Genomic DNA, 26,874 nt, shown 5'->3' with positions numbered 1-26,874 from the left:
CGGGGGGGGGGATTTCTGGCTCCATTACTGGAGAGGAGAAGGTCTAAACTTGGGCTAGATCTGCTGGAAACATCCCTGTGAACAATTCCATTTGCTAGGGTACCTATCATTCCTCCTGATTTGTGAATCCTCTAAATTATTCCTAGAGGATGGCGTGTAAAGAAGTAATAAATAGAATGTAAAAGTAATGCTTCTCGGAGATTCAGCATGCCGTTAATTTAGTGAAGTGGGCCATTTCTTTGTCATGTGGTTGGTCTCGCTCTCAAACGTTTCATGCTGTTTGATTCAAATTACAGATACCTACACAATATAATATTGTCAACATTTCAAAAGATAGTCTTGAAGTTGACACCCTCACACTTATATTAACTCTCAAATCCTCACTGAGCCATGGGAAGTTTAGCTTTTTATTTGCATCCTGTTGGGTTTCATCCAGTTCAGCATCCTGTTCTTTTCTTCATTTCCATTCTGTTAAGTTTCATCCTGTTCATTGTTTTGCCAACCATATAATTAAATTGCCTGAGCTTCAACAGAGCATATTTCTCAGACTACGTTTACATGTGCACCAACAATGTGATTATTTCTAATAATCAGAGTAAGGTCTTAATCGCAGTAAGGTGTTTACTTGGCACGAGCAGAACTCTTCACTCCAGTTTACATGCAATTTTTATACATTTTTATAGACGTTCTGGATATTATTTGGCGCAGTGATGAACATTGCAATGGTGGGTTTGCCTTCGCGCTGTCTGGATGAAGATATTGAGCAGAGACTGCGCAGTTGTTGACACAGTTTAGCGATTTGGAGAAGAGATAACTTCAGAATAATGTCATGTAGTTCATTCATGAATTTGTGTGAACAACACGTCATCGGTGTACGTCCGCACACTTTGGTCAGAACGGTAATAATGTGATTAAGGTGTTTACGTGCCTGTTTATTGCAATTAAAATCGGCATACGCCACACAGTTTAATGTGAATATGGTTACTACGATTGAGCTTAATCGCATTAGTTTGATCGAACTATTGTGTTTACATGAGGTAAAGTTTAATCGCAATATTGCCGAAATCCCATTAGCCTATAATCGCATTGAGGGTGCATGTAAACGTACTGATAGGTATACCTTTGTATAGAAATGCTTAAATATGCCTGTGTTGTAATTAAAAAAAAAAGTTAAAGACCAAGTGATTTCACCTGGTATTGCCATCAGATATTGGTTTTATCCTCTCCTAAGAGGAGGCCTGAAGGCTCTTTCGATCAGCCCTTCTTGTATGAACTTTGCCCTGGGTCTGGTTAAAGTCTTGCTCCACCTTGGCCAAGGTATATTCTTAAGGTCGCTTCGACCCCCATTTCACTTCCAGCAGGTGGTCTTGGGGGCTTTTTCCCCTTCTGACTCTGGGACTGGGAGTGATGTGCGCCCTCTTGGGCTCTGTCCGGTAAGGGCTTTGCAGATTTATGTCGACCGCACACCCCAGTGGCATAGATCTGACCAGCTATTTGTGTGTTTTGGTGGTTGAAACAGCGGAGCCGCGTTCACCAAAGAGAGAATGAACTGGGGCTATTTCTGCGACCTATGAGGCGCGTGGGGGGGAGTGTTCCCATAGCATCAGCCACGCAGCATCTCGTTCCCTATTCAGGGAACCAAGGTTACATAATAGGCTATTGTTATATAAACGGTTAAATGAAAATTAGCATAATTTACTTTCATGTTCCAAACCTGTATAATATGTTTCTTCTGTGGAACAAAAATAAGTTATTTTGAGAATTCACAGTGTTTTATATAGATCTATACAACCAACCCAGACTGCTCCAGTTTTCAGAAGTTTCATTTTTGGGTGAAAAATACACAAGAACATTTGCTCAAAGCATAACACTTCAATCCCATAATCTCGCAGGTGACCTTCAACTTCTCTGCCAGATAATGAGCCATGACATGTTAGCTAATGCTGACATCCCACCAAAAGAGCTAAAACCTAAAGCTAAACCTCTGGCCTGATTTAAGAACTTCAGGCCGTACCATATGGGCACCATCAGCGGACATCAACACCACTGACACTTCCAACATTTTGGATTTGTTAAATCGCTTGCCTTACCATGGGCCCTCGTGTGAGGAATTAGGGGCCGCCTTCATTCATTGCCTGATGTCCCTTAGGTTAACAAAATGATGTGTAACCAGTCTCTTGCTACTGTTCTAGATCACTGGAAGAAATAAGTGACAGAATATGTCAATATGACAGTGAAAGTATGTCAGAATAGCACCTGACCTATATCAGTAATAATCCAGTGTAATTTAGGACAGTGTTCAGTGTTACGAATATTTTATGGCTTGACTACACTTCCTGTTTATCGTAAACAAAAAACTGCCTTCTTGCACAACATGTCTTGTCTTGTGATTCAAGACAGTTTCTATCAGTGTCAGTGTCAGGTTTTTTTTTTTTTTTTTTTACTTTATTGTCCTGCTTGCACAAAAGATAGCGGCGTATGGGTCTGTAGTTCACCCAAAAATGTGATTGTTTCCTCAACCTCATGTTGTTCTGAACCGGTATGACTTCTGAAGAACACAAAAGAAGATATTTTGGATAATGTTTCAGCTATTTTTGTCCATACAATGAAAATCAGTAGTGTCCAAAACAACATTGGACCTCACTGACTTTTATTGTGTATACCAAAAACATGTTTCTAAACATTCTTTTTTTGTGTGTGTGTGTGTGTGTGTGTGTGTGTGTGTCTGTGTGTGTGTGTGTGTGTGTGTGTGTGTGTGTGTGTCTTCCAAAGAAGAAAGTCACATAGGTTTTGATCAACAGTGGGTGAGTGAATGATGACAGAGTTGTCATTTTTGGATGAAGAGTCCAATAAACAACAATGTTTGTGTGTGCATTTCTGCACCTCTGGAAGCACTTGGGCTTAGTAATGAGAAGCATGTTAGTGTGAGACTGAACTATTATTTGTCTATATTAGTCATCAGCTGCATGCAACTGCTTTCCTTGCTCAACGACAGGGTGAACCATGGCACACTTTCTGAGTTCTCTATTCTGTGCACTTTGTTCATTCTTTGTGCTTCCACACTGTTGTGGGATGTCATGCTGTATATGCAACTCATTGTGAACAGGCAGGAATTGCTTTATTGCTTTCTTTTTTTTGCATTCATGTAGCCTACTGAGATTAGTTATCTTTTTAGTAGCAGCCTGGCTAAGTATTCTTTGTATCTGGATGTGGAGCACAATACGGATACGGATTAGATGCCCATCATGTGTTGCCAAGAAAGCTTTGTCATGCCCCCCTCCCTTTTGCTGTCCACAGTCATGAACCTGTGTCGTTTTCCAAATGACGTACTATAAACTGTGCACTTATACTATATGAACTATAGTATGTACTAGGGCTGCACGATTAAAGAAAACTATTTAACATACAGTGTTATAACACTGGAGGGGCAGGGTATGCTATATTGCCCTATCACCTATCACAATCACTGACCTAGATTCAGAGGTGTGTCTTTGCCAAATCACATGCAGTTTCATTTCGATTAAGTGCCAACAAAAGGGCATTACTACAACTTGGGTTCTGCGGTCATGGAAAACCTGGATGGGTTTAAAAGTGTTTTTTTTTTTTTTTTTACAGGCGTGACAAAGTCAGGGAAATTAATCATCTTCAAAAATATATATCGTTCCAGTTATGCTCAGCTCTAAAATATTTTGTCAAGGAGAGATTGCTCTTTGTGAATGCAGTTGCTTTGATTTTAAAAAGAATGATTTAAAAAAAATCCTTATCCAGTAGCGTAATCATACAGTAAAAATCATTGTTGTACACCTGTGCAACATGGTTTAAGCAGCAATGTAACGTGAATATCTTCAGGTCATTTGTTATATCCGAGTTGAACGAATTATTGAAAAATAAAAAAATGGAGGGCGGAGGCTTGGTTCTATCGATCAGTTGTTGATTAAATGGAGGCGTAGGCTATATGAAGGCGAGCTTTAGGGTGATTGCAAGAAAGAGGCGGGGTTTAAGCAGACTAAATAATTGAAGTCTAGCATGTCACTAGATAGAAGTCGGTCTTTTTACCAGAAGATCAAGGTATGACATAAAACAAACAAATGTATGCATGATGAATATTTCAAAATACGATATTCGAGATGTTTTTACACAATAAATGAATTTAATTTTCATGTCAACTTAAATTATTTTGTAATCTTTAAACATATTCCAAGTTTATGTTGAGATTTCTCTGTTTTTCTTTACATTTTTCAAGGTCCTTATTAGTGGTTCTCCATACAAATTTATTTTCAATTCAGGGTGGCTAAACAAGCATGAGTTTGTTAGGCAACAAGTGCGGCATTGTGGGTCCTCCTTTGTGCCAGGGCACTCTCTTTCTGCGGACCGCTCCGTGACTCAGCATGCTGTTAATGAGAAAATGCTCACCAGTCATACGTTGCCAGGATTCATTCACCCTGGAACTGATGGGAGAAGTGTTGCGGAGGCATGGCGCCCCTCTTTGCTGCATGTTGGTTCAGAGCCCCTCACCACTGTGTAGGCGGTCAGTACTCGCATTCATTGAGCTTCACTGAATCACAGAGGCTTAAGCAAGGTGGCTAGATATTAAAATGGTGTTTTTTTGGTTTAGTTTTTTTTAACTTATTGGCATTATTTTTAATAAGCATTTTTACAATTTAAATTGACTCTCACCATTTAAATTCAAGCTGCTGTTGTTGTGTCCCATATGGAATCAGTTTATTAACTCTCATCGCTTTTTACAGTTTACGTCCATGTTTTTTAGTATCTCCGTGACTGTAACTTGACTGTATTTTCCTTATGCAAAGATAATGTTTGGCTTCAGAAGAGTTGGAATTTACCACACAAGTTGTATGATCTACTTTTATAGAAGTTGTAAGGTGCTTTTTTCATTTTTGAGGCTTGACAGCCGTGTTACGGAAAAAAGCACTGTCATCTTTTTTGTTCCACAAAAAAATAAAATAAAAAGCCAGTCATACGAGTGTGAAACAATATGAGTAAACATGTCAGAATTTCAGGTGAACTAACCTTATAAGGTTGTCTTTCTCCTAAGGCTAACTTTGTTCACAAGCGACTGCCAACAGTGAGCCCATCCCTAACTTGGCTTAAGACTGCCTCACTCCATTATAATTTCCTCCTGAAAATACATTTTATGTATTGAGCAACTGAGCAACTAAGCAATATCAGAGGACTTGCACTGGGAGGACATCTTGAGCTCTCTGTCTCATACCTGCATTTAATATGAGCCAGACTTACAGAAGGTCACGATGATCCCTGAACTCATCTTGGATTGATATTAGGGGAAAAATCGATTCACCTAGCTATCGTGATTTATTTTATTTTAATTTATATAAATTTTTTACGATTCTAAAATTGATTTTTTTTTTTTTTTTATTCCAGAATCGATATTAATTCAAATTCAATTGCTTTATTTTTGTCCTTGCTTGTAGATGAGGTTGACAGAAGTTAGCCACTTTTGTTCCAACAGAGGATGAAATGTGTCGTTATCTATGAGTTGTGACGTAATATCCCAAGTGGACGCGTGGAAGGAGACGTGAGACTGAAAGCACTGAAAAGCCCTCGCGCTACTCATATGCTGAGAGAGAGAAAAGAGTAGAGCTGCACGATTCATCTTTAAAAGACTGTGATCTCGATGCAAACACCCACGCGATCTTTCAATTCGTCTCTCTATTAAACTTTGACAAAATCATATCGCAAAATTCAAAGCTGTGTTGGTGCTGCCGCTGACCCGGAGAGAGTGATCATGAAACCCTTCACAAACAGTCTTTTCAACCTCATAGTATCATTATTTCTGTGATACAATAGTTAAAATTATCGTAAAAGTTTAAAGTTCAAATATGAACACTGATGTCTACGATAGTGATCAAAATCAGCTTTTGATAGAAACTTGTTGCTTAAAATAACGCATTTATCGATTACATTGTTTCGCCACTAAATGGCAACAAATGACTGTTACATTTTTTTATTTGTTATTGAATAATTTATGCAAGAGAATGTAGTATTGTATGATGCTTCTGATATAAGTCAGAAAGATGTGATGATTTTTGTAAATATGACTCATGTTATACGTACAGTCTGTATAAGTGTATGATTGAACTTTTCCCGATGGTCTAGTGTTAAAATTTTTTTACAATATATTGCAATATCGAATCGCAATACTTGTAGAATGGCAATTCTTTAAAAAATCACAATACATAGCGTATCGGCACCCAAGTATCGTGATAGTGTCGAATCGGGAGATAGGTGTATCGTCCCAGCCCTAGCTGATATAAAGTTTAGCCTTTTCTGTCCTTCTGTCCACTCATTCAGCAGGGAGCATACGTCTTCCAGTTTTAGATGAGAGAAAAAGCAGAATGAAAGAACTCTCTTACAAACGATGTCTTCCATGTTCTTCAAAAATGAGACGTGGGCTGTTGTAATGGGTTTTAAATGATTCTGTTCCGACTCTCATTTCTGGTGCACAGTGCTACCCACACCTGTCTCTGTTTAAATGGCAGTGTAGTTGCTGCCAGTGATATCAGACATTTAGCTTATTTCAGCCACACACCATCTCTCCAAAACCCTACCCTCCAAGCCAAAGACATTTCAGCAATCGGTCATTTCCAAAAGCATTTCAGCATTTTATTGTTTTGTTTTAATTTATTCCTTTTTTATAAAATGTATAAACAATGGGGTTGTGCTGATAGACGATGATATTGTGTATTGATGACAGCCAGAGATATCGTCAAAAGCATTAGCTATCAGCGATATCAAGAGGATTTGGCATTTCCAGTTAATGTATTAAATTATTCTTCTTTTTCTTATTATTATTTGGCTATGATTATTATTAAATTAATATTAAAATTCATTTGCATCACCGCATAACTGACGCTCTGCTAGGAGAATAAAAAGATAGATTAGCTTATTCATTGAAAATGTTTTAAAAACCTTTAGGTCTGTTATACAATTATTATACAATTACTTGTATGTGATTTATTGAACTGTTTAATGTCTATTACTGGTCAAACTGCTCATAAAGATGTGTTGAGATCGCTGACCAGATAAACATCTGAACTAACCTCCTGTATATGTGTGTTCATGTATCCAGGAGGTTTTTCCATGGTGTTTTTGGCCCGCACGCACAGTGGAGTAAGATGTGCCCTGAAAAGGATGTACGTGAACAACATCCACGATCTGAACATCTTCAAGCGGGAGATCACAATCATGGTGAGTCGAGCCACGATATGTTTTTGGGTGAGTACATCAGTACGTCACCTATATAAATAATTTTTACTTATGTCCCCACAGAAAGAGTTGTCGGGCCACAAGAACATTGTGCGGTATCTGGACTCAACCACCAATGCCGTGGGAGACAGTGTATGGGAGGTTCTGATTCTAATGGAGTATTGCAAGGGTAATACAGCTTTGATGCAAACAAAACTATGGTCTAAACATTATGCAATCTAAAGTGTGTCCTTGTGTGATTTAAATTTCCTGAAATATAAGTTCATACTTGCATCACAGTTCATCCCTCTGACTGCTGTTCGACTTTCATTATAATCTTAAAGTGAAATACCTTTACAAAGGGAATAACTTGAAGAGTGCAACTGTAAATATGAACAAATGATTTTCTGATTTTTACATCCTGTTTTAGAGGCAACCGTTTTAGAGAACTGTTAACAGAACTGAACGTCCTGAAATTTCTGGTATTTCTGAATAAGAGCCAGTTCTTGGTTCCCAAATTGATGTTCTAATCTAGAAGATTATAACTGGTTTCTGCAGGCAACTGAAGTTGGACAACAAATCCATTGTTGCTATTGTTAACAAAATCATAATTGTTAATTGAAATAAAACGTTAATGGGAAACTTAAACTAATAAAACTAAACTAAAATGACAAAAATTACTCTAAAATTAAATTAAAAATAAATAAAAGCAAATTATAAAATGTAATAAATACTCTAATAGTATATAAATAATTCTAAAATAACACTGAACAAATCTGGATTTAATGGATTATATCAAGGCCTTGGTTTTCCTTAACCCCCCTACTTTGTTGACTGAAATATTGTGTGCCATCTAGCTGGTCAGGTGGTGAAGCAGATGAACCAACGGCTGAGCGTAGGATTCACTGAAGAGGAGGTGCTCAACATATTCTGTGATGCCTGTGAAGCTGTTGCCAGACTCCACCAGTGTAAAACTCCAATCATCCACAGAGACCTGAAGGTACAGCACAGAAACTGCTTTAGTAAGACAACTACAGGATATTTCTAAGCAATTCCATATGGATATAAATGATTTGCATACAGTTCATTCGGTGTAAAGCTGTAGACACAAGCACTGACGTGTCTGCACTTTCATTTATGTGATTTCATAAATCTTGAATAGAAAGTATAAGGCACTCTGGCTGATCCCTGATTCTCTTTTGTCTGGCTGTGTTTAACTAGCTGAAAGGGTAAATTTAGGACACTCCTTATCAGTTTAGGGAACCATGTCCTGACCATACCAGTTTAACACAGTGATACCAGACATGATCTTCCAAACCTATTAGTCTGCTCACAAACATTATTAGTGGCAAGCATTAGTTAAACCCAGGCAAAGACTATACTGTGTCTGTGAAAAACAGCAGTGCTTGAAAGAAACAAGTCCGCCCTTTTGGCAGAAAAGTGTGGGAACAGGCCAATGGTGCCATTCAAACAAACACTTTTTCCCACCAGTCAAAACCAATCAGTCTAAAAATAATTGGGAAATTATTGAACACTGAAGTGGAAGAAATGCGTTTGTTTACTCGTTTGTCATGCAGGGCTGTTGTTTTTCATGTAAAATAAGGGGATGAGGACCACTGCTGGTCAAGCTCCAAAAAAGACATTAAAGTACTATAAGAATAGTCCATTCAAGTATTCATTCAAGACATATGATTTGTATGAGAAACTTAGGTTGCTGTTTTTGTTCATTAAGGCCTGGTTTCACAGACAGGGCTTAGATTAACCCAGGATTAGGCCTTAGTAGCTTTTGTAAACCTGCCTTAGAAAACAACATTACTGGTGTGCATCTTGAGAAAAAACATTTTAAGATATGTCAGTGAAAGTTGCGTTCAGTTAAAAGAGCTCAATGCATTTTAGTCTGGATCTAGGCTTAAAGGAGAACTCCGGTCAATTTTAACATTGAGCTCATTTTTTTGTACATTTGGAGTGCTGTCAATACAGAGAACAACGACAAAAATCGGTGTTGCCTACAATCATAGGTACTAAACCTATGCGCGTGAACTCGACAATCGATTACTATGGCCTTCCACCGAAAACAGGATGTAAACAAAGGTATGAGCGCTGGCTGAATTAACTTCATTTTTATTAATATCTCTAACATCTACTGCAGTCAGATCCACCCGTGTTCACTCGGAAGGAATCACTCACATTTTCTGTGCACTTGTAATGACACTTAAAGGATGTTAAGAGGCTAAAAAGGAGGCTTACTACTTGCCCCATTGAAGTCAATAGGGTGCAAATTTTAAAAATAGAATAACTCGGTGTAGGCAACACCGATTTTTGTCGTTGTTCTCTGTATTGACAGCACTCCAAATGTACAAAAAAATGAGCTCAATGTTAAAATTGACCGGAGTTCTCCTTTAAGCCTTGTCTGTCTTTTTTTGCAGTATAACCGTGTTAAAAAAACAAATATAAGGCAGGGTCTCATGATTGTCCACTCCAAGAAGCATTTATGTTCACTGAGTACGTTCTCAAGATGTTCCAAATGAAGTAGTTGCAACCTCCTTACTACTACTTTTTGTGCATTTTAACACTCTTGATTAAATTTGAACATTTGGGTGGTGTAAGTAGCCACATGATTAGAGCTGTTTAATTAAAGATTGCTCCTTTAAAAGCTGGCAAAAAGTCATTGACGTGTTGAATATTGGTATGCAGAATATGCTGAGAAAGGTTATTGTGCTTAAAAAACATCAGTACCAATATTAACACTATATAGGACTTCATTGGACATGGCCTAAATGTCCTTCTTCCTCTCCTGCCTTTGTCTCTTGACTGTCGGAATTTACAGTAGTTGGACCTATTAACGAAGATGACTAACAAATGTGTGTGCTCGCAGGTAGAAAACCTCCTCTTGAATGACCAGGGAAACTACGTCTTGTGTGATTTTGGAAGTGCCACACACAAAGTTTTGCTTCCACATAAAGATGGTATAGCTGCTGTGGAGGATGAGATCAAGAAGTAAGACTTTTTACAATACAGTGGAGAGTTCTGAATTACAGTGGGATTTACAACTAGTACTTTCCCTTTTTTTTCTGAGCATGGTAGAATTTTTTGTTTGGTATGTGTTTATCTACTTGCACTGAATTTGGGAAAACACCAAGCTTGAGGAATTATTATTATTATTATTATAATACAGGCGGTTACATGTATTACGTAATTATTGATTGCTTTTCATCTAACTGCTAAACTAGTATCTATTAAAGTAATGTTAATTGTTATATTTACACCATAAGATCAGAGTTACTGTTTAAGTGATATTACTTTATAGTTAATTTAATGACAAATTAAATTGAAACCCTTCCCTTCCCTTCCCTGTCCAGAAATGGGGTATTATACAAGCGATTGTACGCTACCATTCAAAATGTTGGGGTTGGTAGGAACTTTTTATAAGTAAACAGTAATATTTTGAAATATTACAATTTAACGGTTTATTTTAATGTATTTCAAAATGTAAATTATTTCTGTGACAGCAAAGCTGAATTTTCAGCATCATTACTCCAGTCTTTAGTGTCACATGATCCTTTAGAAATTATTCTAATATGTTGATTTGGCACTCAAGAAACATTTTATAATTATCTATATTAAAATCAGTTGTGTTGCTTAACCTTTTTGTTGAAACTGTGATAAAAAAAAAAATTCAGGATTCTTTGATGAATAGAAAGTAAAAAAATAAATAAATAAATCATCTGTAACATTATTAATGCCTTTAAAAAATGTTCTTTAAAAAACTGACCCCGTGTGTGTGTGTGAGATGAGCATTGTAGTTCTAGAGAGTGTATCACGCTTATGCATATTGTAGTAGCCAAAATAACAGAATATGGGCATTTCCTCCGAGCAGTGTTCGATTTGCTCTATATCACATGGACAAAAACAATCTCGAGACAAAGGAATTTACAAAATGTGTTAAGCTTGTCTAGATGATGTAATTTCTTGTTACTTGTTCTGGTGCCAGAAAGTTAGTGTGTTTAAACCTTCCATTGTTTTCATTATTCTCTGCTTAGGTACACGACTCTGTCATACCGCGCCCCAGAGATGATTAACTTGTACCAAGGGAAAGCCATCACCACAAAGGCCGATATCTGGGTAGGCAATGGACACACTCACACTCACTCTCTCTCTCTCTCTCTCTCCCTCACCTCCACCCAGTCATTCTCTTTCATTCCCTCCCATGTCAATCTCCAACACAGAAACAAGCTGGAGAGCTGGTTTGGTCAGACTGACACAGATGAGAAACTGCTTTCCTCCGTAAATGAGGGCTCTCAGGGGTGTGCTTTTACAGCTATCCTTGAAATCCTGGCTTTGTTTCAAAGTTGATCCTTTTTTGCGTCATGAAACATTTAGGCATGTATCAAGGTGCACTGGTGTAGAAATGAGTAGATTTTGTTCGTTATACTGTAACAAGATGCAGTCAGACATATTTTAGACATGTTTACTAGAGCTGAGGAGCCTGATGGAAAGCAGTAAAGAAAAGAGTTTCCAGTGTTGTAAAGACAGGAATGAGGGCCTCATGAAGGCAAACTTCCTCTTTAACTTGACATGCTGTAAAAGGTAAATAGCTTAGCCTTATTTCACAGCTCTTCCTTCCAAACAAATGCTGGACTGAATAGAAAAGAAAGGGCCAGTTCCCATGAAGCTCCTTCAGTGGAAAGCTCACATTGTGATACATTTCACCAGTGCAGATGGTAGCAGTTCATGGTCATCGTGTCAGAACTTGCTCGGGTAGGAAGAGGAAATGTATGACAATACTTCCTGCCCATTTGTTCCGTCTGAAAATAGATTCTTCTAATTCTCAGAATTCAGCCTGTATGAAACAGAGCAGCTGTCAGCCATTATAAGTGTTGTCACAGTGCAGTATTTAATTATTAGAGCAGTGAAACCTGATGTATTGAATGTCTTTGTGTGGAATTACAGTTTCTTGTTTTCTCTCTTTCCCAGGCGCTTGGATGCTTGTTGTACAAGCTGTGTTTCTTCACACTTCCATTTGGGGAGAGTCAAGTTGCCATATGTGACGGAACCTTTGCTGTTCCGGACGGTTCAAAATTCTCCTCTAAGTTGCACTGTTTAATAAGTAAGCAGCTTTCAAATATTCCCAAGAGATTTGAAATGGTTTTGTGTTAGATGGTTTAATGTGGGTGTGTGTACACAGGCTGTGGTGGAGTTTTGAAATTAAGCTAAACAATAGCTCCACCCTCTGGTATTATTGAGGTACTGCACACTTGTCACAACTCCTCTTGATTTAGAGATAATTCACCCGAAAATTAACATTCTGTAATTCCAAACTTGTATGACTTTCTTGAAACATAAAGGAAGATATATATATATTATTTAAAAAAAAAAAATTTTTTTAAAGGTTCCCATTGCTTGGCATGTGATTGGGCTGGTTAGAACCTGAGTGTATATGATTGTTTATATATTTCTACATAAAGGGGTAGTTCATCCAAAAATGACAATTCTGTAATCATTTTCCAGGCACCGTGAAAGTATTACAAGTGTTCATATGTGCTGTTTTCCATTTGATACGAATGACTGAATTTAGTTTTTTGCTTCTGTTCCTGAACACGCATTTATTTTGAAATTGAATACAAGCACCCTCATCTGATAAATGATAACGGCCATTTTCTTTCATTCACACAGGATACATGTTAGAGCCTGATCAAGAAAAGAGACCTGACATCTATCAAGTTTCTTACTTTGCCTTTCGGTTAGCTGGAAAGGAGTGTCCAGTGCCAAATCTTTTTGTAAGTTACTCACACATAAGCCTTGTTCAGACTGTCAGTCCAAATTCGATTTTTGTACATATCCGACTGTAATCCAATTCTGTTTAGAATTTAGAAAAATTACGTGAAATACAATTTTTAAAAATCCATTCTAAGGTACAATCATGTGTTTTGAAATCCTATTCAAATCACATGTCCGACTGCTCAGATTTCAATGCTTTCTCATGCCACATAAAATGTAAACATGTCAGGTGTTGTTGTAGGAAACATGCTGAAAGTTGTTGCAGAAACAAGGTTGTGTTGCAAAGTGCAGGTTGAGCAGAAAACTACAGTATATTGCTATTCAGCCTGGTCTACACAACTCTTTGAATTGATGGCAGCAGTGAATAAAGCTGCGCATTCCAGCCTCCTACGAGACCACATGTTGACATAAGACAACTACTGTGCTGCAAACTGTATTGTTGTTGTTTTTTTGGCATTGACACACCTACACAACATCACTGCCATAGAGACCAATACAGATTATAAAAAAAAACAAAGAGCACCACGACAAACACACGAATCAGATCTGAACAGTTGCGATACACAGTAAGGATAATCAATCATTTAGATCAGATTCTAATCGGATACACAAATATGGACAGACAGTGTGAGTGTAGCCATAGATTATGGGAAGTTAATTGAATTGATAGTTATTTTTGTTATTACCCTAGTATGATTCAGAATTGTGATTTAGAGGTTTTTCTTTTTCTGCCACACAGAACTCTCCCCTTCCCACCTCATTGCCGGATCCACTTACTGCTAGTGATATTGCTGCTAAGAAGAGCCTGACAAAAGCCAGGTAACATATTAGAGCTTTGTGTGTTGCTTTCAGATTATTTGAATTCAACAAACCATTTAAGTAGCATGTTTTCATTTCTTTTTCATTAGAATAACAGATTCAGTTGGACCAACAGAAACATCAATCGCACCCAGGCAAAGACCCAAAGCTGCAAATACTAATGTTTTGCCCTTGTCCAGCTCTGTAACTCCTGTGAAAATGACTGTATCCTCAGATGCGGTTGGCAACGGCCAGAAAGGTGAACAATATAATCCATGTTTTCTTAAATATGGTCTGTGTTCTGTCTTTTTTTTCCTCTGGAGAAATAAGCTTTGACTGTATACGGTATGTGTGCCTGTCTCAGTTCCTGGAAATGGGCAGCAGTCGGTGGCGCAGATGCCGAGTAACAGTCAACAGAACAGGGTGTTACAGCAACTGCAGCCTGGTGACCTTCGACTACAACAGCTACATCATCAACAACAACAGCAGCAGCAACAGCACAATATCCACCACCAACAGCAAGTTACTGCACAGCAGCTGCAGTACATGCAACAGGTAATGAGTGCCTCAGGAGGTCAAGACCAGTGTTCAGGAAGGTTTTTTGTAGATATGTTTAAACCAATTTCCTGCAGATCTTTAAAAATGACTATTTAGGCACAAGCGCAGATTCCAGGGCTCATATCTGCATCAGATGCATATGTTTTATTTTTATTGACCCAGTTAAGTAATTGCGGAAAATCCCAGTGGCATAAATAGTTTGTGTGTGTGTTGTGACCTATGACAGTCAGTTGGTTCTTTTTTGTATTGAACATTGTGGTCTTCTGATGAGCACATGATGACTACTTTGTTTACACATGATAAACCACCAAGAATATGGTGGAACAGTTTACGTTCAGCAGTTTTAGTTGTCTGATAAACATGACACAAATTTTTGATTTTGTTTTTAAGGAATGACTTCCTAGTTTGAGAACATTAATTTGATTGGTATTACATCCAGAAACAGCTCAAATCTGTGATCCATTTCTGTATTTATGAATTAATGACTCTCTCACCCGTTGCTCTAGTCTTCGTCGACTACAAGCAAATGGAGATTATGAATCGGCAATCTGTTGATATTCTTGCAACTCCTGGGTGTGCCATGTTGAATTTGCTGTCGAATTTGAGCCACTGAATTGTAAAGCTAAATAAAATGGACTGAAAATTGCCTGTCGAATATTATAGGTTGTATTTTTAAACAAAATGAACATTTTGGAAGTGAAATCTGAAAGGTGAATATGGATCATTTGAATTTTTAATAATGAAAATGTGTGAAATGTTTTGAATTGAAATATTCACAGCTTAAATATACAACCATGTTGAATTTCAGCCCATAAAAATGCAAGCCCTAAAAGTACAATCAAGCAGGGTTAATGCAATACATATTTTTTTCAAGTAGTGAAATTCAACCAGCTTTTTTGTTTCAAAAACATTTGTCATTATTTTACTTACATACACGTCCCTTTTTGTCTAGTGATTTAGCACGGATACATTTTTTTTCCCCCATGTTTCTACTGCATAGACAGCCAAGTTTTATTAAAATCACATCTTCCCAGCAGTGAATTGCACCTTTTAGTCCACGTGAACTGGAAATTGCAACCGATTAAACTACTATTTTAGTAGCGTGAGGTATTTCCAGTTGAAATAGAATATTGAATAGAAGGCGGGGTTTTATTTTAGTGCACTTCCTCTCCATCTCTTGCTCATTCAGAATGACAGGTGGAGGGGACTTGTTAAGGATATTCTACCCAAGTCGTCAAACTGGCGTCATCAAAAAGGGAACGCCATTCTAGACCGGAAGCAAATTTTCTGATTTTTTTAATGAAAGATTACCTTGACAAAAAAAAAATGTCTGTGCACGGGTTGTTATTAATAGACTAAGGTAATTGATCACAAGACTAATAATGTGCACTAACAAAGTAAATAGTGTCAAATTTGATTTCATGCTGAATGTATTAAATTAATCAGTGCTTTCTTATTCACTGCAAAATGCTGTTTAAAGGAAACATTTGCATATTGAATCACTCGCTGCCAGTCTAGTGCTCATTCCAATTGCAAAGAAATTGGCAGTGTTTTGATCACTCCGTGTTAAATGTCCTGTTGTCTCGAGTTCAAGCCTGCTGCCCTGATTTTTAAATGTATGATGTTGTAGGTTTGTACCGTGTGATGGTATAAACCCTATGATAGCACTGTGTTAGTGAACATATTGAGAAGCATAAATTAAACTCCCACGCTCATCACGACTGTCCACTGTCTGTCTGTCTCTCTCTCTCTCTGTCTCTCTCTCTCTCTCTCTGTCTGTCTGTCTGTCTGTCTGTCTCTCTCTCTCTGTCTGTCTGTCTGTCTCTCTCTCTCTCTCTGTCTGTCTGTCTGTCTCTCTCTCTCTCTCTCTCTCTCTCTCTCTCTCTCTCTCTCTCTCTCTCTCTCTCTCTCTCTCTCTCTCTCTCTCTCTCTCTCTCTCTCTCTCTCTCTCTCTCTCTCTCTCTCTCTCTCTCTCTCTCTCTCTCTCTCTCTCTCTCTTTTTTTCTGGCAGTATCATCAGGCCATGCAACAGAGTCTTCAGATGCAGCAGCAGCAGCATATGCTTCAGCAGCAGATGATGATGCAGCAGCAGCCCATATATCAATCCCAGCAGCAACAGCAGGCTCACTACACTGCCCTGGTGAGACGGATACACCCGCAACATTAGTGGATAAATGAATGTCATGAAGGAATGTAAACTGCATTGAGAAGGATGGTGCTGCTTTTTTAAACGTAAATTTATCCACAATTCGTATGTCAGTAGGTTATGTTGTATTGTATTTAATACATTTTCTTTGAAGTCTGAAATTAGACTGTCTTTGCCTTACTCATTTGGCCCCACTCACTCACTCACTGAAGCGGTGCCAAACTGTTTCTCCATCCAAGTGAATGTTGCCCAATCATAACTGTCAATAATTCCTTTGAATTGTATTTACGCTAAAAGAAGAAATGTTGCTAACTGACTTTCGCTAAATACATAATGTTAAGGGCGGAGCAATTTTTAGCTCATTTTCCACCGAATGGTTACCATCTGTTTAATTTCAGATGCAATCTGCTCCATGCAAAACCATCAGGGGATTGAATGGTGTGGTGAAATCGACCGATTCTCTGTGTTAAATTGTAACATATGAGGCAATTACACTGTAGAGAAATCTACAGAGAGGCCTCTGTGGCGCTCTTTCTGTCTGTGTTTTTCTTTCCCTGTGTCCTCATGGTCATTTTGTATGGAGAAAGCACACTTTTATGTTAAGTGGAAAGTTAAGTAAGTGATGATGAACAGCTATTATCACAAAATGAACGTGAAATCGATTTGAGTTACTTGCAGTTTATCTTAAAGCTTCCTCTAGGATAGTCCATTGCAACAGTTATCCTAGCAACACAACAAATTCTGCAATAATATTATAACTGTGGTGTGATATTCGTTCTACTTTCATGTCCCTTGTTATATTGTCAAAGTGAAGTTCTGAGCACTAGCACACATATGTGTGGCACTAGCAGGCCTATGTGCCGTAGGTTACTAGTTTGTCGAAGTTATCTTTTGCCTGTCTTCTTACAGATGCATCAGTACCAGCAGGCCTTTGTTCAGCAGCAGCAGTGTGCTCCAGTCCAGCAGTTGCCCTATATCTCCCCACTGGAGTTCCAGGCCCCGCCGAGCTCCTATAACCCTGCCGCACCTTCTCCAGTAGAGACCCCCTTCACTAACATCAGGCAAGCACCTTGGACATTATTACTGATGTAGATTTTTGTCTTAGTTTGCCATTTTGGTCCTGTCATAGATAGGGTTGAGTATCGAGGTACTAAAATTCCAAAAGACGTGCATTTCAATTTCTCTTATCGATTCCTTTGTATGTATTTTAATATGACTTTTATTTTAACCATCCAAGCGCAAGAAGACCCGTGCAGCGTTTTTCTGTGCTGCACACACATGCAAAGCATGCTCACAGAAAGTGATTTTAATGTGATTTTTAAACCATTCAAGTGCAAGAAGACTCGGGTGCTGTTTTCTCTGCTGTACAAACATCCAATGCATGTGCACAGAAAGCCACCTCTCAGATTGTATACTGTGCGATAAGTTCTCTTCTGCTTCTTTTTGCACTTGAACGGACAAATACATTCAATAATATGTCAAAATATCCTCGTAAACACAGTCGGTTATGTCATAAGCGTAAACGTAACGTGAACGTAAAAAGATGACAAAGAAAACTTATGTGTAACAGTATGCTGGATCTGTGCCGCTCTTAAAATGACAGCAGTCATATCGAGAATTTCATAATGAAGCCGTAGTCCAACAGACAGCAATGATTTTTTTTTTTTTTTTACTGAAACCCACGTTTTGAACGAATCATTTTAACGATTCAATGAACAATCACTTGTTTTTCTGAATGAATCAGCCATTTGAACAAATTGGTTGAATAAATGACTCCAACAACTCGCTTATTAAGACAGTGACTTGGTTTCAGTTTCATATTTAAAGTATCCTTTAATTAAAACGTTAAAATTATAAATCATTTCATATTTAAATATTGAATAGCTTTATTTATGCAATTGTAAATAAAGTGTAAATATAGTAGGCTAATGCCAGTTTTAGTGCCGCTTATGTGTCACCTCTGCACTGCAAGGATGAATTTTAATTTAATGATTTATTTTGACATTGGTACTGTTATTCTAATATAATTTAATTTGAATGTTAGAATTTGACATAAAAGGTGATGCATACCTCTAAATATGTTTAGAAACAATCTCCATATATAGGTGAAAATGCCCCTGGAAATCAATTTAAGGTGGCAAATATTGCCCCTTAATAAAAATGTTAATTTCTGTCACTACTGTGAACTGACCACTGCATAGAATATAAAAAATATGAATATCTTCATGAGTCTTCTGTCAACAACAGGCCTAAACCAGCCAGGGTACCAGTACTAAAACACAATCAGTAAAATATCATCTAATTATTAGCAACAAAACTTTGAAAATATCTAGACATACTTTTGTCAATATTGCGCACCCCTAATGTACGGCATTAATTTTGATTTCTTCAGGTCTTAAAAAGGTCTTAAAAAGCCTTAAATTTGACTTTAAAAATTGTGCAGATACCCTGATTAATAAAACAATAAAAGACAAAAAGAAAATTCGCTCTCTGTTCTTGACTGAATATCTTTTGTAACTATATTTGTAATGTATATCTTATTTATAAAGTGTAGTGTTATTTTACATTTGATTACGGTTTCTGTACCTGAATACCTGATCTTAATCTTATAACACTATTTTAATTGTATTCAAATTTGTTTATTTGTTCTTTTTAAATTCATCTTAGTTTGTGCTAGTTTTTGCTATGGTATATTTAAACCATAGGCAAAAGTTCCTTGTGTAAGTGTTCTTTAGCCTGTTGAATTTTGTGTATGGTATTCAGCTAAAATTAAATGGTTTGCAATAAGAATAAACGTGAATGAAATTTTTTTTTTTTACCTTATTGGAATCGAAATCAGGAATCGATAAGCAGTCAAAATTGTTTAAATTCCAAGCGATATCCAATCCTAGTCATAGAGTTTCGCAGCAGAATGAATATTACACTACCATTCAAAAGATTGGGGCGAGTAAGATTTTTTTATTTTTTTATTACATTTTTAAATCTCTTATGCTAACCCAGAATATATTTATTTGATTAAAAAAACTGTAAAAACATCATTATTGTGAAGTATTAATACAATTTAAAATAACTGTTCTATTTGAACACATTTTAAAATGTAATTTACTCATGTGATGGCAAAGCTGAGTTTTCAGCAGTCATTACTCCAGTCTTCAGTGTCACATGATCCTTTTTTTTTTTTTAAATGGCTTTTTTTTTATTCAAAAAAAAAAAAACAGCATTTATTTGAAATAGAAATCTTTTGTTTGTCTATTACTGTCACTTTTTCTTAATACTTTTATTCAGTTAAGACACATTAAATTAAGTATAAGGGATAATGTTCATCCAGCCGGTTGTAACCAACAGGGTGATTAGGGGTTTATTCTGAGATAACAGCTGGCTGGATGTACATTATCCCGCTTATTACATGGCTACTTGCCACATAAGTAAATAATTAGACACAAAATATTGATCTGAGTCGAAATATTTTATGGGGTCTTTAAATGCAAAGCTTCCACAAAGAAAGCAGTTGTCAGCAAGCGGCAAGTTCAAACTTGACAAAGATTTAAGGGATACGGTACAGTCATACCACTTATTACACAGCATTTCGCGACATAAATAATTATGGGGATAAGAGATTTTGATTTGAGATTAAGCTGTTTTAAAATATTTCCTGTTTGTTATCTTAGAATCGAACCGCATACATAACAATAGTCGCAAAATGGCAGCAGCTGCTTTGTATGAAACAAGAGAGCGAGTCCACGATACTGGATAACATAGTCATAGTCAATATTATAGATGTTGTATACAGTTACTTAATATTTTAGTTGTAATATTTTATTAGCTCACCAAACGTAAAACTTCCACGAAGAAAAAAACGTTCCTAGCAAGCGTATATATATATATATATATATATAGTATGTATGACCATGTACAACTATTTACATGTCTGGCATTTTTCCTTTTTCTGTTGTAGTAGAAACCCAGTGTCCACTGTGGAGGTCCTGAGCCCTTCTCCTCAGACTGTCAATAACCCTCCTGATATGTCTGGATGGAACCCATTTGGAGAAGACAATTTCTCCAAACTCACAGAAGAAGAACTTCTCGATCGAGAATTTGACCTTCTAAGAGCAAGCAAGTGTCTCTGTGTGTCTTTTTGTAGATCATGAGCATTTTAAATGTCACAGTGGCTTTCAATGCAGTTCTCTCCATCTCTTTCTTTGAGTCTGTTTTAGAATTGCATCCGTACATGTATTCTCTTTTTGTATTCTACACCCTCTCCAGCAGAGGGCATACGCATCCTGCTTTATTGCTACATTAACACTTTCTGTGTGTCTGCTACTGTTGTTCCCCACAGAAAAGCCAGTAGAGCGATCTGTCAGCATGGAGGCCAGCAGCATAGACAGACAGCAGCCGGTACTGCAGCCCTCACTCCCTGAGGATCCGTTTGGCTCTGTGCCCTTCCTGGCCAACGCAGGCAAGTTCTAGCAGCCGGCTCAAAAAGGACCCTCACCAAAGTTCCCTGTTTAACGTCCTCCTCCTCTCTCCTCATATCTGTGCTCCCCTATTCCTGCTCTTCCCAAACCTCTTTCTGTCTCTCTGCTCGCTGGATGTGGCGCCTCTACACCACATATCACTGTCACATCTGGAGACAAACAGAGACAAACAGAATCAATGTTACCATTTATTCCTTTAACCACTTTAAATATATACAGTACATTTAGACAGTTACAAGCTTGTCATTTCAACAAACTATTCTATTTCTCACTGTTCATAAGATAAGAATTTAATAAGACACTATATATCTGGTACATACATAGATTTAGATATTATATATAGATAAGACAGGCTGGAAATAGTCAATAGTAAAATGCAAGCATAGAAATAGAGAAAATTTGCAGATTATAAAATAATGCAAATAATACATTTGAAACTATAAGAAATATAGACTCGCATGATACGGTGGTTTGAAGTGTTGTTTTTTTTATTCTAGGGATTTATTTATACTGTACTTCACAAAACCACAGCTTTATGCTTTTTGCTGATGCCATGTTTTTTTCTTTTTCTTTTATTATTTGTATTTTTTTTTTTTAAGCTTTAACTTTTGTTTGTCTGTGCACTTGCAATATTATAGTTGTAAATCTCTTCACATCTGCATCTTTTTTTTATCATTTGAATAATTTAGTTTTAATAGTTTGGGCTAACTCTTATATAGTGATGCAGTTTTACTACAGTATGTATGTGCAAGTCTAATCTTATCAATGTGGATTGTACTCTAGACTTTATTTGCTTTGTCAGTTTAGATTTTTTTTTCTCTCTCAGGACCCACATTTTTATGTTAATATTTTTATATTGAACAGAGCAGAAAAAGTAGTTTTCCTTTAGTTAGGAAAAGACAATGTATGAGTTTAAGGGAATTTTCTTTCTCCCCCCCCCATTTAGGCATCAGGTTGGCATGATAGAATAGATTTTCAGATTCTTGAGCAACCTAATTTGTCTTTTTTTCTTTTCTTCAGATCAGTTAGCTACATTATGTGCTTGATAGCAAGTTGTTGATAGCAACTAACAGTGAGTGCCAAAAGTTCTCAGGTACAATTTCTATGGACCTCAGACCATAGAAAATTTCCAGCTATCCTCATATTCACTTTTACTTGTAAAAATGCCAATTTTTCATGGATTTGAACACAAGTCTCTCTCTTCCAGTGTTAAGAGTTGGCTTTAAATTCCTCATTGAGACTTATTTTTCCTTTCTGTAATTTACTGTGAAGATACTTTAAGTTGCCAATTTAGGGAACATTGGCAGGTTAACTTGAGGGAGGTTAGCGGAATAATCAGAAACTGTTGCATCTACAGAAGCATCTAAGAGTTGGCAGCCCTTTTTTTCATTCTTTTGCATAATGTGATGTCTTATTATTATGTAGCCTATGCTAGAACTCTTTTCTGGTCACAGATTATTTTTTCGAAAACGCTATGTCTAATAATGTATGAGCCTTTTTACATGTTAGCACTGGTAACCACACCACAGACATATCACATGCCATTTGTTGCTGTCTCGCTCATGTTGGCAGCATTGAGCCTTAATTAATGGCAAATGTCACATGTATTCCTTGTCAGCACATATTGGTACTTTTTCAATGCATTTAGTAATAGTTTACATAAGGGCTTACCATAATGTTTACTGAACCTTTGTTTTCCCAACGGTAAGTTGACCATAAAGTTTAGCGAATCCGTGTCCTGAATTCCTAATCTCATTCATCTCATTACCCACTCAAGTTACTTTGCTTTATCACAACATTTTTGGTAACATTGTTTTATTTTTAAGTTTAATGTGTTTGTTACCATTTTGTGTTAGATAAAGACAGCCATTTTCAGAGACATCTTGATTGAGTGGGATATTGGTGGACAGTTAAAACTGACTTGTGAACTTGTTTTGAAAGTATTGAGCCATATTGTTAACTATTGGGCGTGTGTAAGCAGAACATCTGTTGAGAATGACTAAATCCACTTGCATATTGGAGTTGTAGGATACTGTTGTTTTTAGTATTTCTTATTAGTTTTGTTGACGCTAATACAAAAAGTTTCTCCTATAACAGCTTTCAATTCATGCCTTATGTTACCCCAGAAATCATGGTGCAGGTGTCCGAGCTGTGTAACACACTGTTTGTTTTCTTGCATATGTTCCTGTAGATGACAAAAGTTCATAGCCCCACCATTCCTCAGTGACCTCTCATCTGTACATACTTGCATACATACAGCATCAGTTGCATAAGCTGTTAATGTTCAGTTGACAAACTGATGTAAATACTCATGTATCATAATGTATGTTTCTTTATACAATGCTAATTATAAATAAAGCTTATTTAAAAGCAATGTTATATTTGTTGATTTTTGTTATAGAAGCTCATATCAGGAGCATTTGCCTAATGCTTTGCGTTTAAGAAGTTCTGATGTCTTCCACCTTTATACCACTAGAGCAAGATGTTCCTCCTATTATATAATAGCATGGCTGTCTTTGTCTAACAATTTTATTCTAAACTGAATAACATTGATCTATTTCATTTTTTACTTTGGAAAAGCCTAATTTTAAGACCTTTTTCATATTGAAATTTGATATATAAGGGATAAAGACTGTGCTACTCACTTAAAGGGGTGGTATAATGCCCTTTTCACAAGATGTAAAATAAGTCTTTGATGTCCCCAGAGTGTGTATGTGAAGTTTTAGCTCAAAATACCTTCCAGATATTTTTATATAGCATGTTAAAGTTGTCACTTTTTGAGAGTGAGCAAAACGCACCGTTTTTGTGTCTGACCCTTTAAATGCAAATGAGCTGCTGCTCCCAGCACAGAAGGCGGAGCTTCAAGAGCTCGTGTTCTTTTACCTCACACAGACATGCACTGGAAATTTCAAAAACTTTTAGCCTTTTATGTTCAAACCAGAGTCAGACAAAGATGGAGAGACTCAAGAAGTGACAACATGTAGAAGCAACAGGACATTTCTGAATGGTTAGTTGAATTTATGTACCTTATGTGTAGTTTCTTCTAGTCATTGATTAGCATATTCACAGTATCTCCAGCAAATCACAGGTTTTAATTTCAATTTAAATGCTAACATTTAAATGTACATAAATATAAATTATATATAATTTAAAGTCCCCTATTTTCAATAATTATATCCCTTAAAACTCATCTTTGATCACCAAAATGACACATTTAAATATTTTTTCCTGTTGAAAAACTCTACACCCTTGCTTCATTTAGTATGCGCGTTCCGTTATGCAAATGCAAATGAGCCCCGCCTCCACTCACTCATAACGTAGGCTCGTCTACAAATCAATGTATCGCTCTCTACAACGTCGAACTCATAACTGTAATTAATATGATTAGCCTTTGGCTTGACTACGTTATCAAACTGCTAATAATGTGTTGTTAATGTTACACAAACCATGTTCCAGTTCGCCATCTCAGTCTGCTTTCTAAAAATCAGCATTCCTACAAATGCTTTGAACAACTTGCGTCAGTGGAGAAAGGCATTCATCATAACATCATAATTCACCCGCTAAATTGCTAAATGTACCCAATTATTCATATCAACAGAAAAATATACCGGGATAACCTTGCTTCTCTTGAGATGATAAAGCCCGCCCAGCGCCCACACGTTGACGTGAATGGTTACAAGGTAGTTTCTGACGTAAGAAACGCCAGCGATTTCAAACCGTCTTTTTTCCCACTGCAGTTTTAAAGAGAAAATACTCAGCAATGGTGTTGACATGAATCTGTGCATGGTTTGTCTTAAAGCATATTAAAGACACCACATAGACATATAAACAACATTAAAAACTAGATTTTTACCTCAAGGGGGCTTTAATATAAAATGTGTTCAGAACATGTACAATACTCCCTTGGACTTCTTAAATAATGAATCTATTTGCAAGACTTCACAACCCCCCTTTAACACGGTAAAACAAAGCTTGCATGCACTGGAGCCTTTTTGGAACAATGGTTGAATGGGACCCTATTGGAGTACCTCGTTTTAAATTTGATTTTGAAAACGTCCTCAAGTCTAATATATGCTAAACTTATGATTACGTTTAAGACCAATTATGTGCTGTGGCTGTCCTGTTGATTTGTAAGCTTTATCCCTTAAATCTTGACTAAGCAGTTAACTGGTCATCGGTGGGGGAAACATTAAAATGGCTCTTAAACAATAGAATAAACAATATCTCTTTATGAACTCGATTCAGATATTGTGATTGCCTGGTAAAGTTGCATGTACAACAGAGGCATTTGGACATAATGAGGTAAGAGACAATGAACTATTGAAGCATATCCAACTGTGTCTGCAAATCGTTTGCATATATTGAGAAGACAAAAAGACAATCAGCTTAGCATCTGCTGAGCTGGATGAAGGGAGGTCTGGGTAATCCACTGGATGGATATGTGGCTTTCATATGACATTTCCATTATGTTCCTGATTCAAGCAAAGCAGGGAGAGGTCTGGACATCCACATGCTTAGATATTACTTGCTCTGGCCGTTTTTACTTGAGCTGTCATCAGCGTGTAATCGCATGGGCCTGGAAAAGAACACTCAATATTCTTCTTCTGGTTACGATCTTCTTATATGATTAAGGATGTTCCATTATGCTGTGCTGTGGATTGTTGTATTCCAGGAGGTAGGCGTGATTAGATGTGTTGTAATCCGGACAGCCTAAACAGTCTGCTTGTATATTTTTTTTCTTCTAAGCTTCAGATTTCTTCGAAAATCACCAAAAAAAAATTCCTCCCGTGCTGTTCTTGCGCTTCTCTTTACCCCTTCCCCCAGCCACTACTAACTATAATAATTGTAGTAGAAGTAGTTGTTGTTGTTATTTAATTAGTTATTTAACTTAGATTTATTTATATATTTCTGGACTTCATATACATAGAACTGGGTTTGGCTAATTCTGTGTCTTGCTCTGCCAGTTTGGATGGATTTGATGATAACAGATCCGCAGCTCTGCCTGCTCAGCAGGGGGAGGATGGCAGTGCCTAAGCATGTTGAGAAATTCAGTCTTTTGAAATTAGACAAATATCTCAATAATTATACATGTTGACAAATATTGTGATACACTGTAGTAAGATATACCATCTTAAACTAATTACATGAGAAACAAGTAATAAATAGTCCATTTTAGTTTCAATGTTTTTTTTATTAACCAAATAAGAATCAAAAATGTCTTTTGCACAATTTCCAAAATCTTGCATGAGGGTAATTTATCTTTCTAGCACTGAACACTGCGTCAGGCGAGACTGCAGTAGAAGTACAGATTTGTGATTAAATGTAATAGGTTTTCAACGCTGAAATTTGCTTTGTCCTAAAATTTGTAATTGTAAAATTACTTCATACACAAATGATATAAAACATCAGGATAAAATTACAATGATGTCTCTTGTTTTGTTTTAGTTTTAGGTTTTTTTTGGACCGGGTTAATATAGTTTAGAATAAATGTTTGTTTGTCTTTTCAATTGGTATTAGTTCTAGTTTTTCCTTCTATCATTGTCAGTTTAAAGTCTTCTAGTTTCACTTTATTTATTTTATTTTTATTTTTTAGAGCTGTCAAAAATTGAATGCACTGGTTTAGTGTTAGTGCTATCTAGTGGCATGCTTGATATATTGTGTAAAGATTTCCAGTTTTGTAATATACATTACCATTTTGGGAGTTATGAAAATGTATTTTTCAGTTTTCAATAAAAAAAATTCTCTTAGTGTCAGCTTTTAACAAAAAAACAAACACTTTTGTTCAACCATTTCATTTATTGTTATATTTAAACCTTCTGCTGTAGGCTTGTAGGTCTCTTTCTTTTAAAAGCTCTCAGTGATTTTATGTGACGCTTCTCTGTAAGGGTGGAA

General features: G+C 36.8%; 1 protein-coding gene across 3 annotated transcripts in view; it reads left to right on the top strand.

The window, feature by feature from the left end:
- Nucleotides 1-26,874, top strand: part of bmp2k (BMP2 inducible kinase) — a 38,138-nt gene that overhangs the window by 8,552 nt on the left and 2,712 nt on the right. The window contains exons 2-15 of one of the 3 annotated variants that reach the window (XM_084414326.1): nt 7,112-7,230; nt 7,312-7,417; nt 8,085-8,227; nt 10,103-10,224; nt 11,268-11,349; nt 12,202-12,334; nt 12,901-13,004; nt 13,745-13,824; nt 13,914-14,062; nt 14,168-14,358; nt 16,382-16,501; nt 17,417-17,568; nt 20,463-20,620; nt 20,844-20,963. In XM_084414326.1, coding sequence (XP_084270452.1) covers nt 7,112-7,230; nt 7,312-7,417; nt 8,085-8,227; nt 10,103-10,224; nt 11,268-11,349; nt 12,202-12,334; nt 12,901-13,004; nt 13,745-13,824; nt 13,914-14,062; nt 14,168-14,358; nt 16,382-16,501; nt 17,417-17,568; nt 20,463-20,620; nt 20,844-20,963 — 1,779 coding nt within the window. Of the gene's footprint in view, nt 1-7,111; nt 7,231-7,311; nt 7,418-8,084; nt 8,228-10,102; nt 10,225-11,267; nt 11,350-12,201; nt 12,335-12,900; nt 13,005-13,744; nt 13,825-13,913; nt 14,063-14,167; nt 14,359-16,372; nt 16,502-17,416; nt 17,569-20,462; nt 20,621-20,843; nt 20,964-26,874 lie in introns of all 3 variants that reach the window. The other 2 variants (XM_084414324.1, XM_084414325.1) reach the window with 2 other exon arrangements.

The sequence above is a fragment of the Rutilus rutilus genome, assembly GCF_951802725.1.
Source record: "Rutilus rutilus genome assembly, chromosome: 7".
NCBI classification, from domain to species: Eukaryota; Metazoa; Chordata; class Actinopteri; order Cypriniformes; family Leuciscidae; genus Rutilus; species Rutilus rutilus.
Note: the sequence above shows the minus strand (reverse complement) of the source record. Positions and strands in the feature narration are given on the sequence as shown.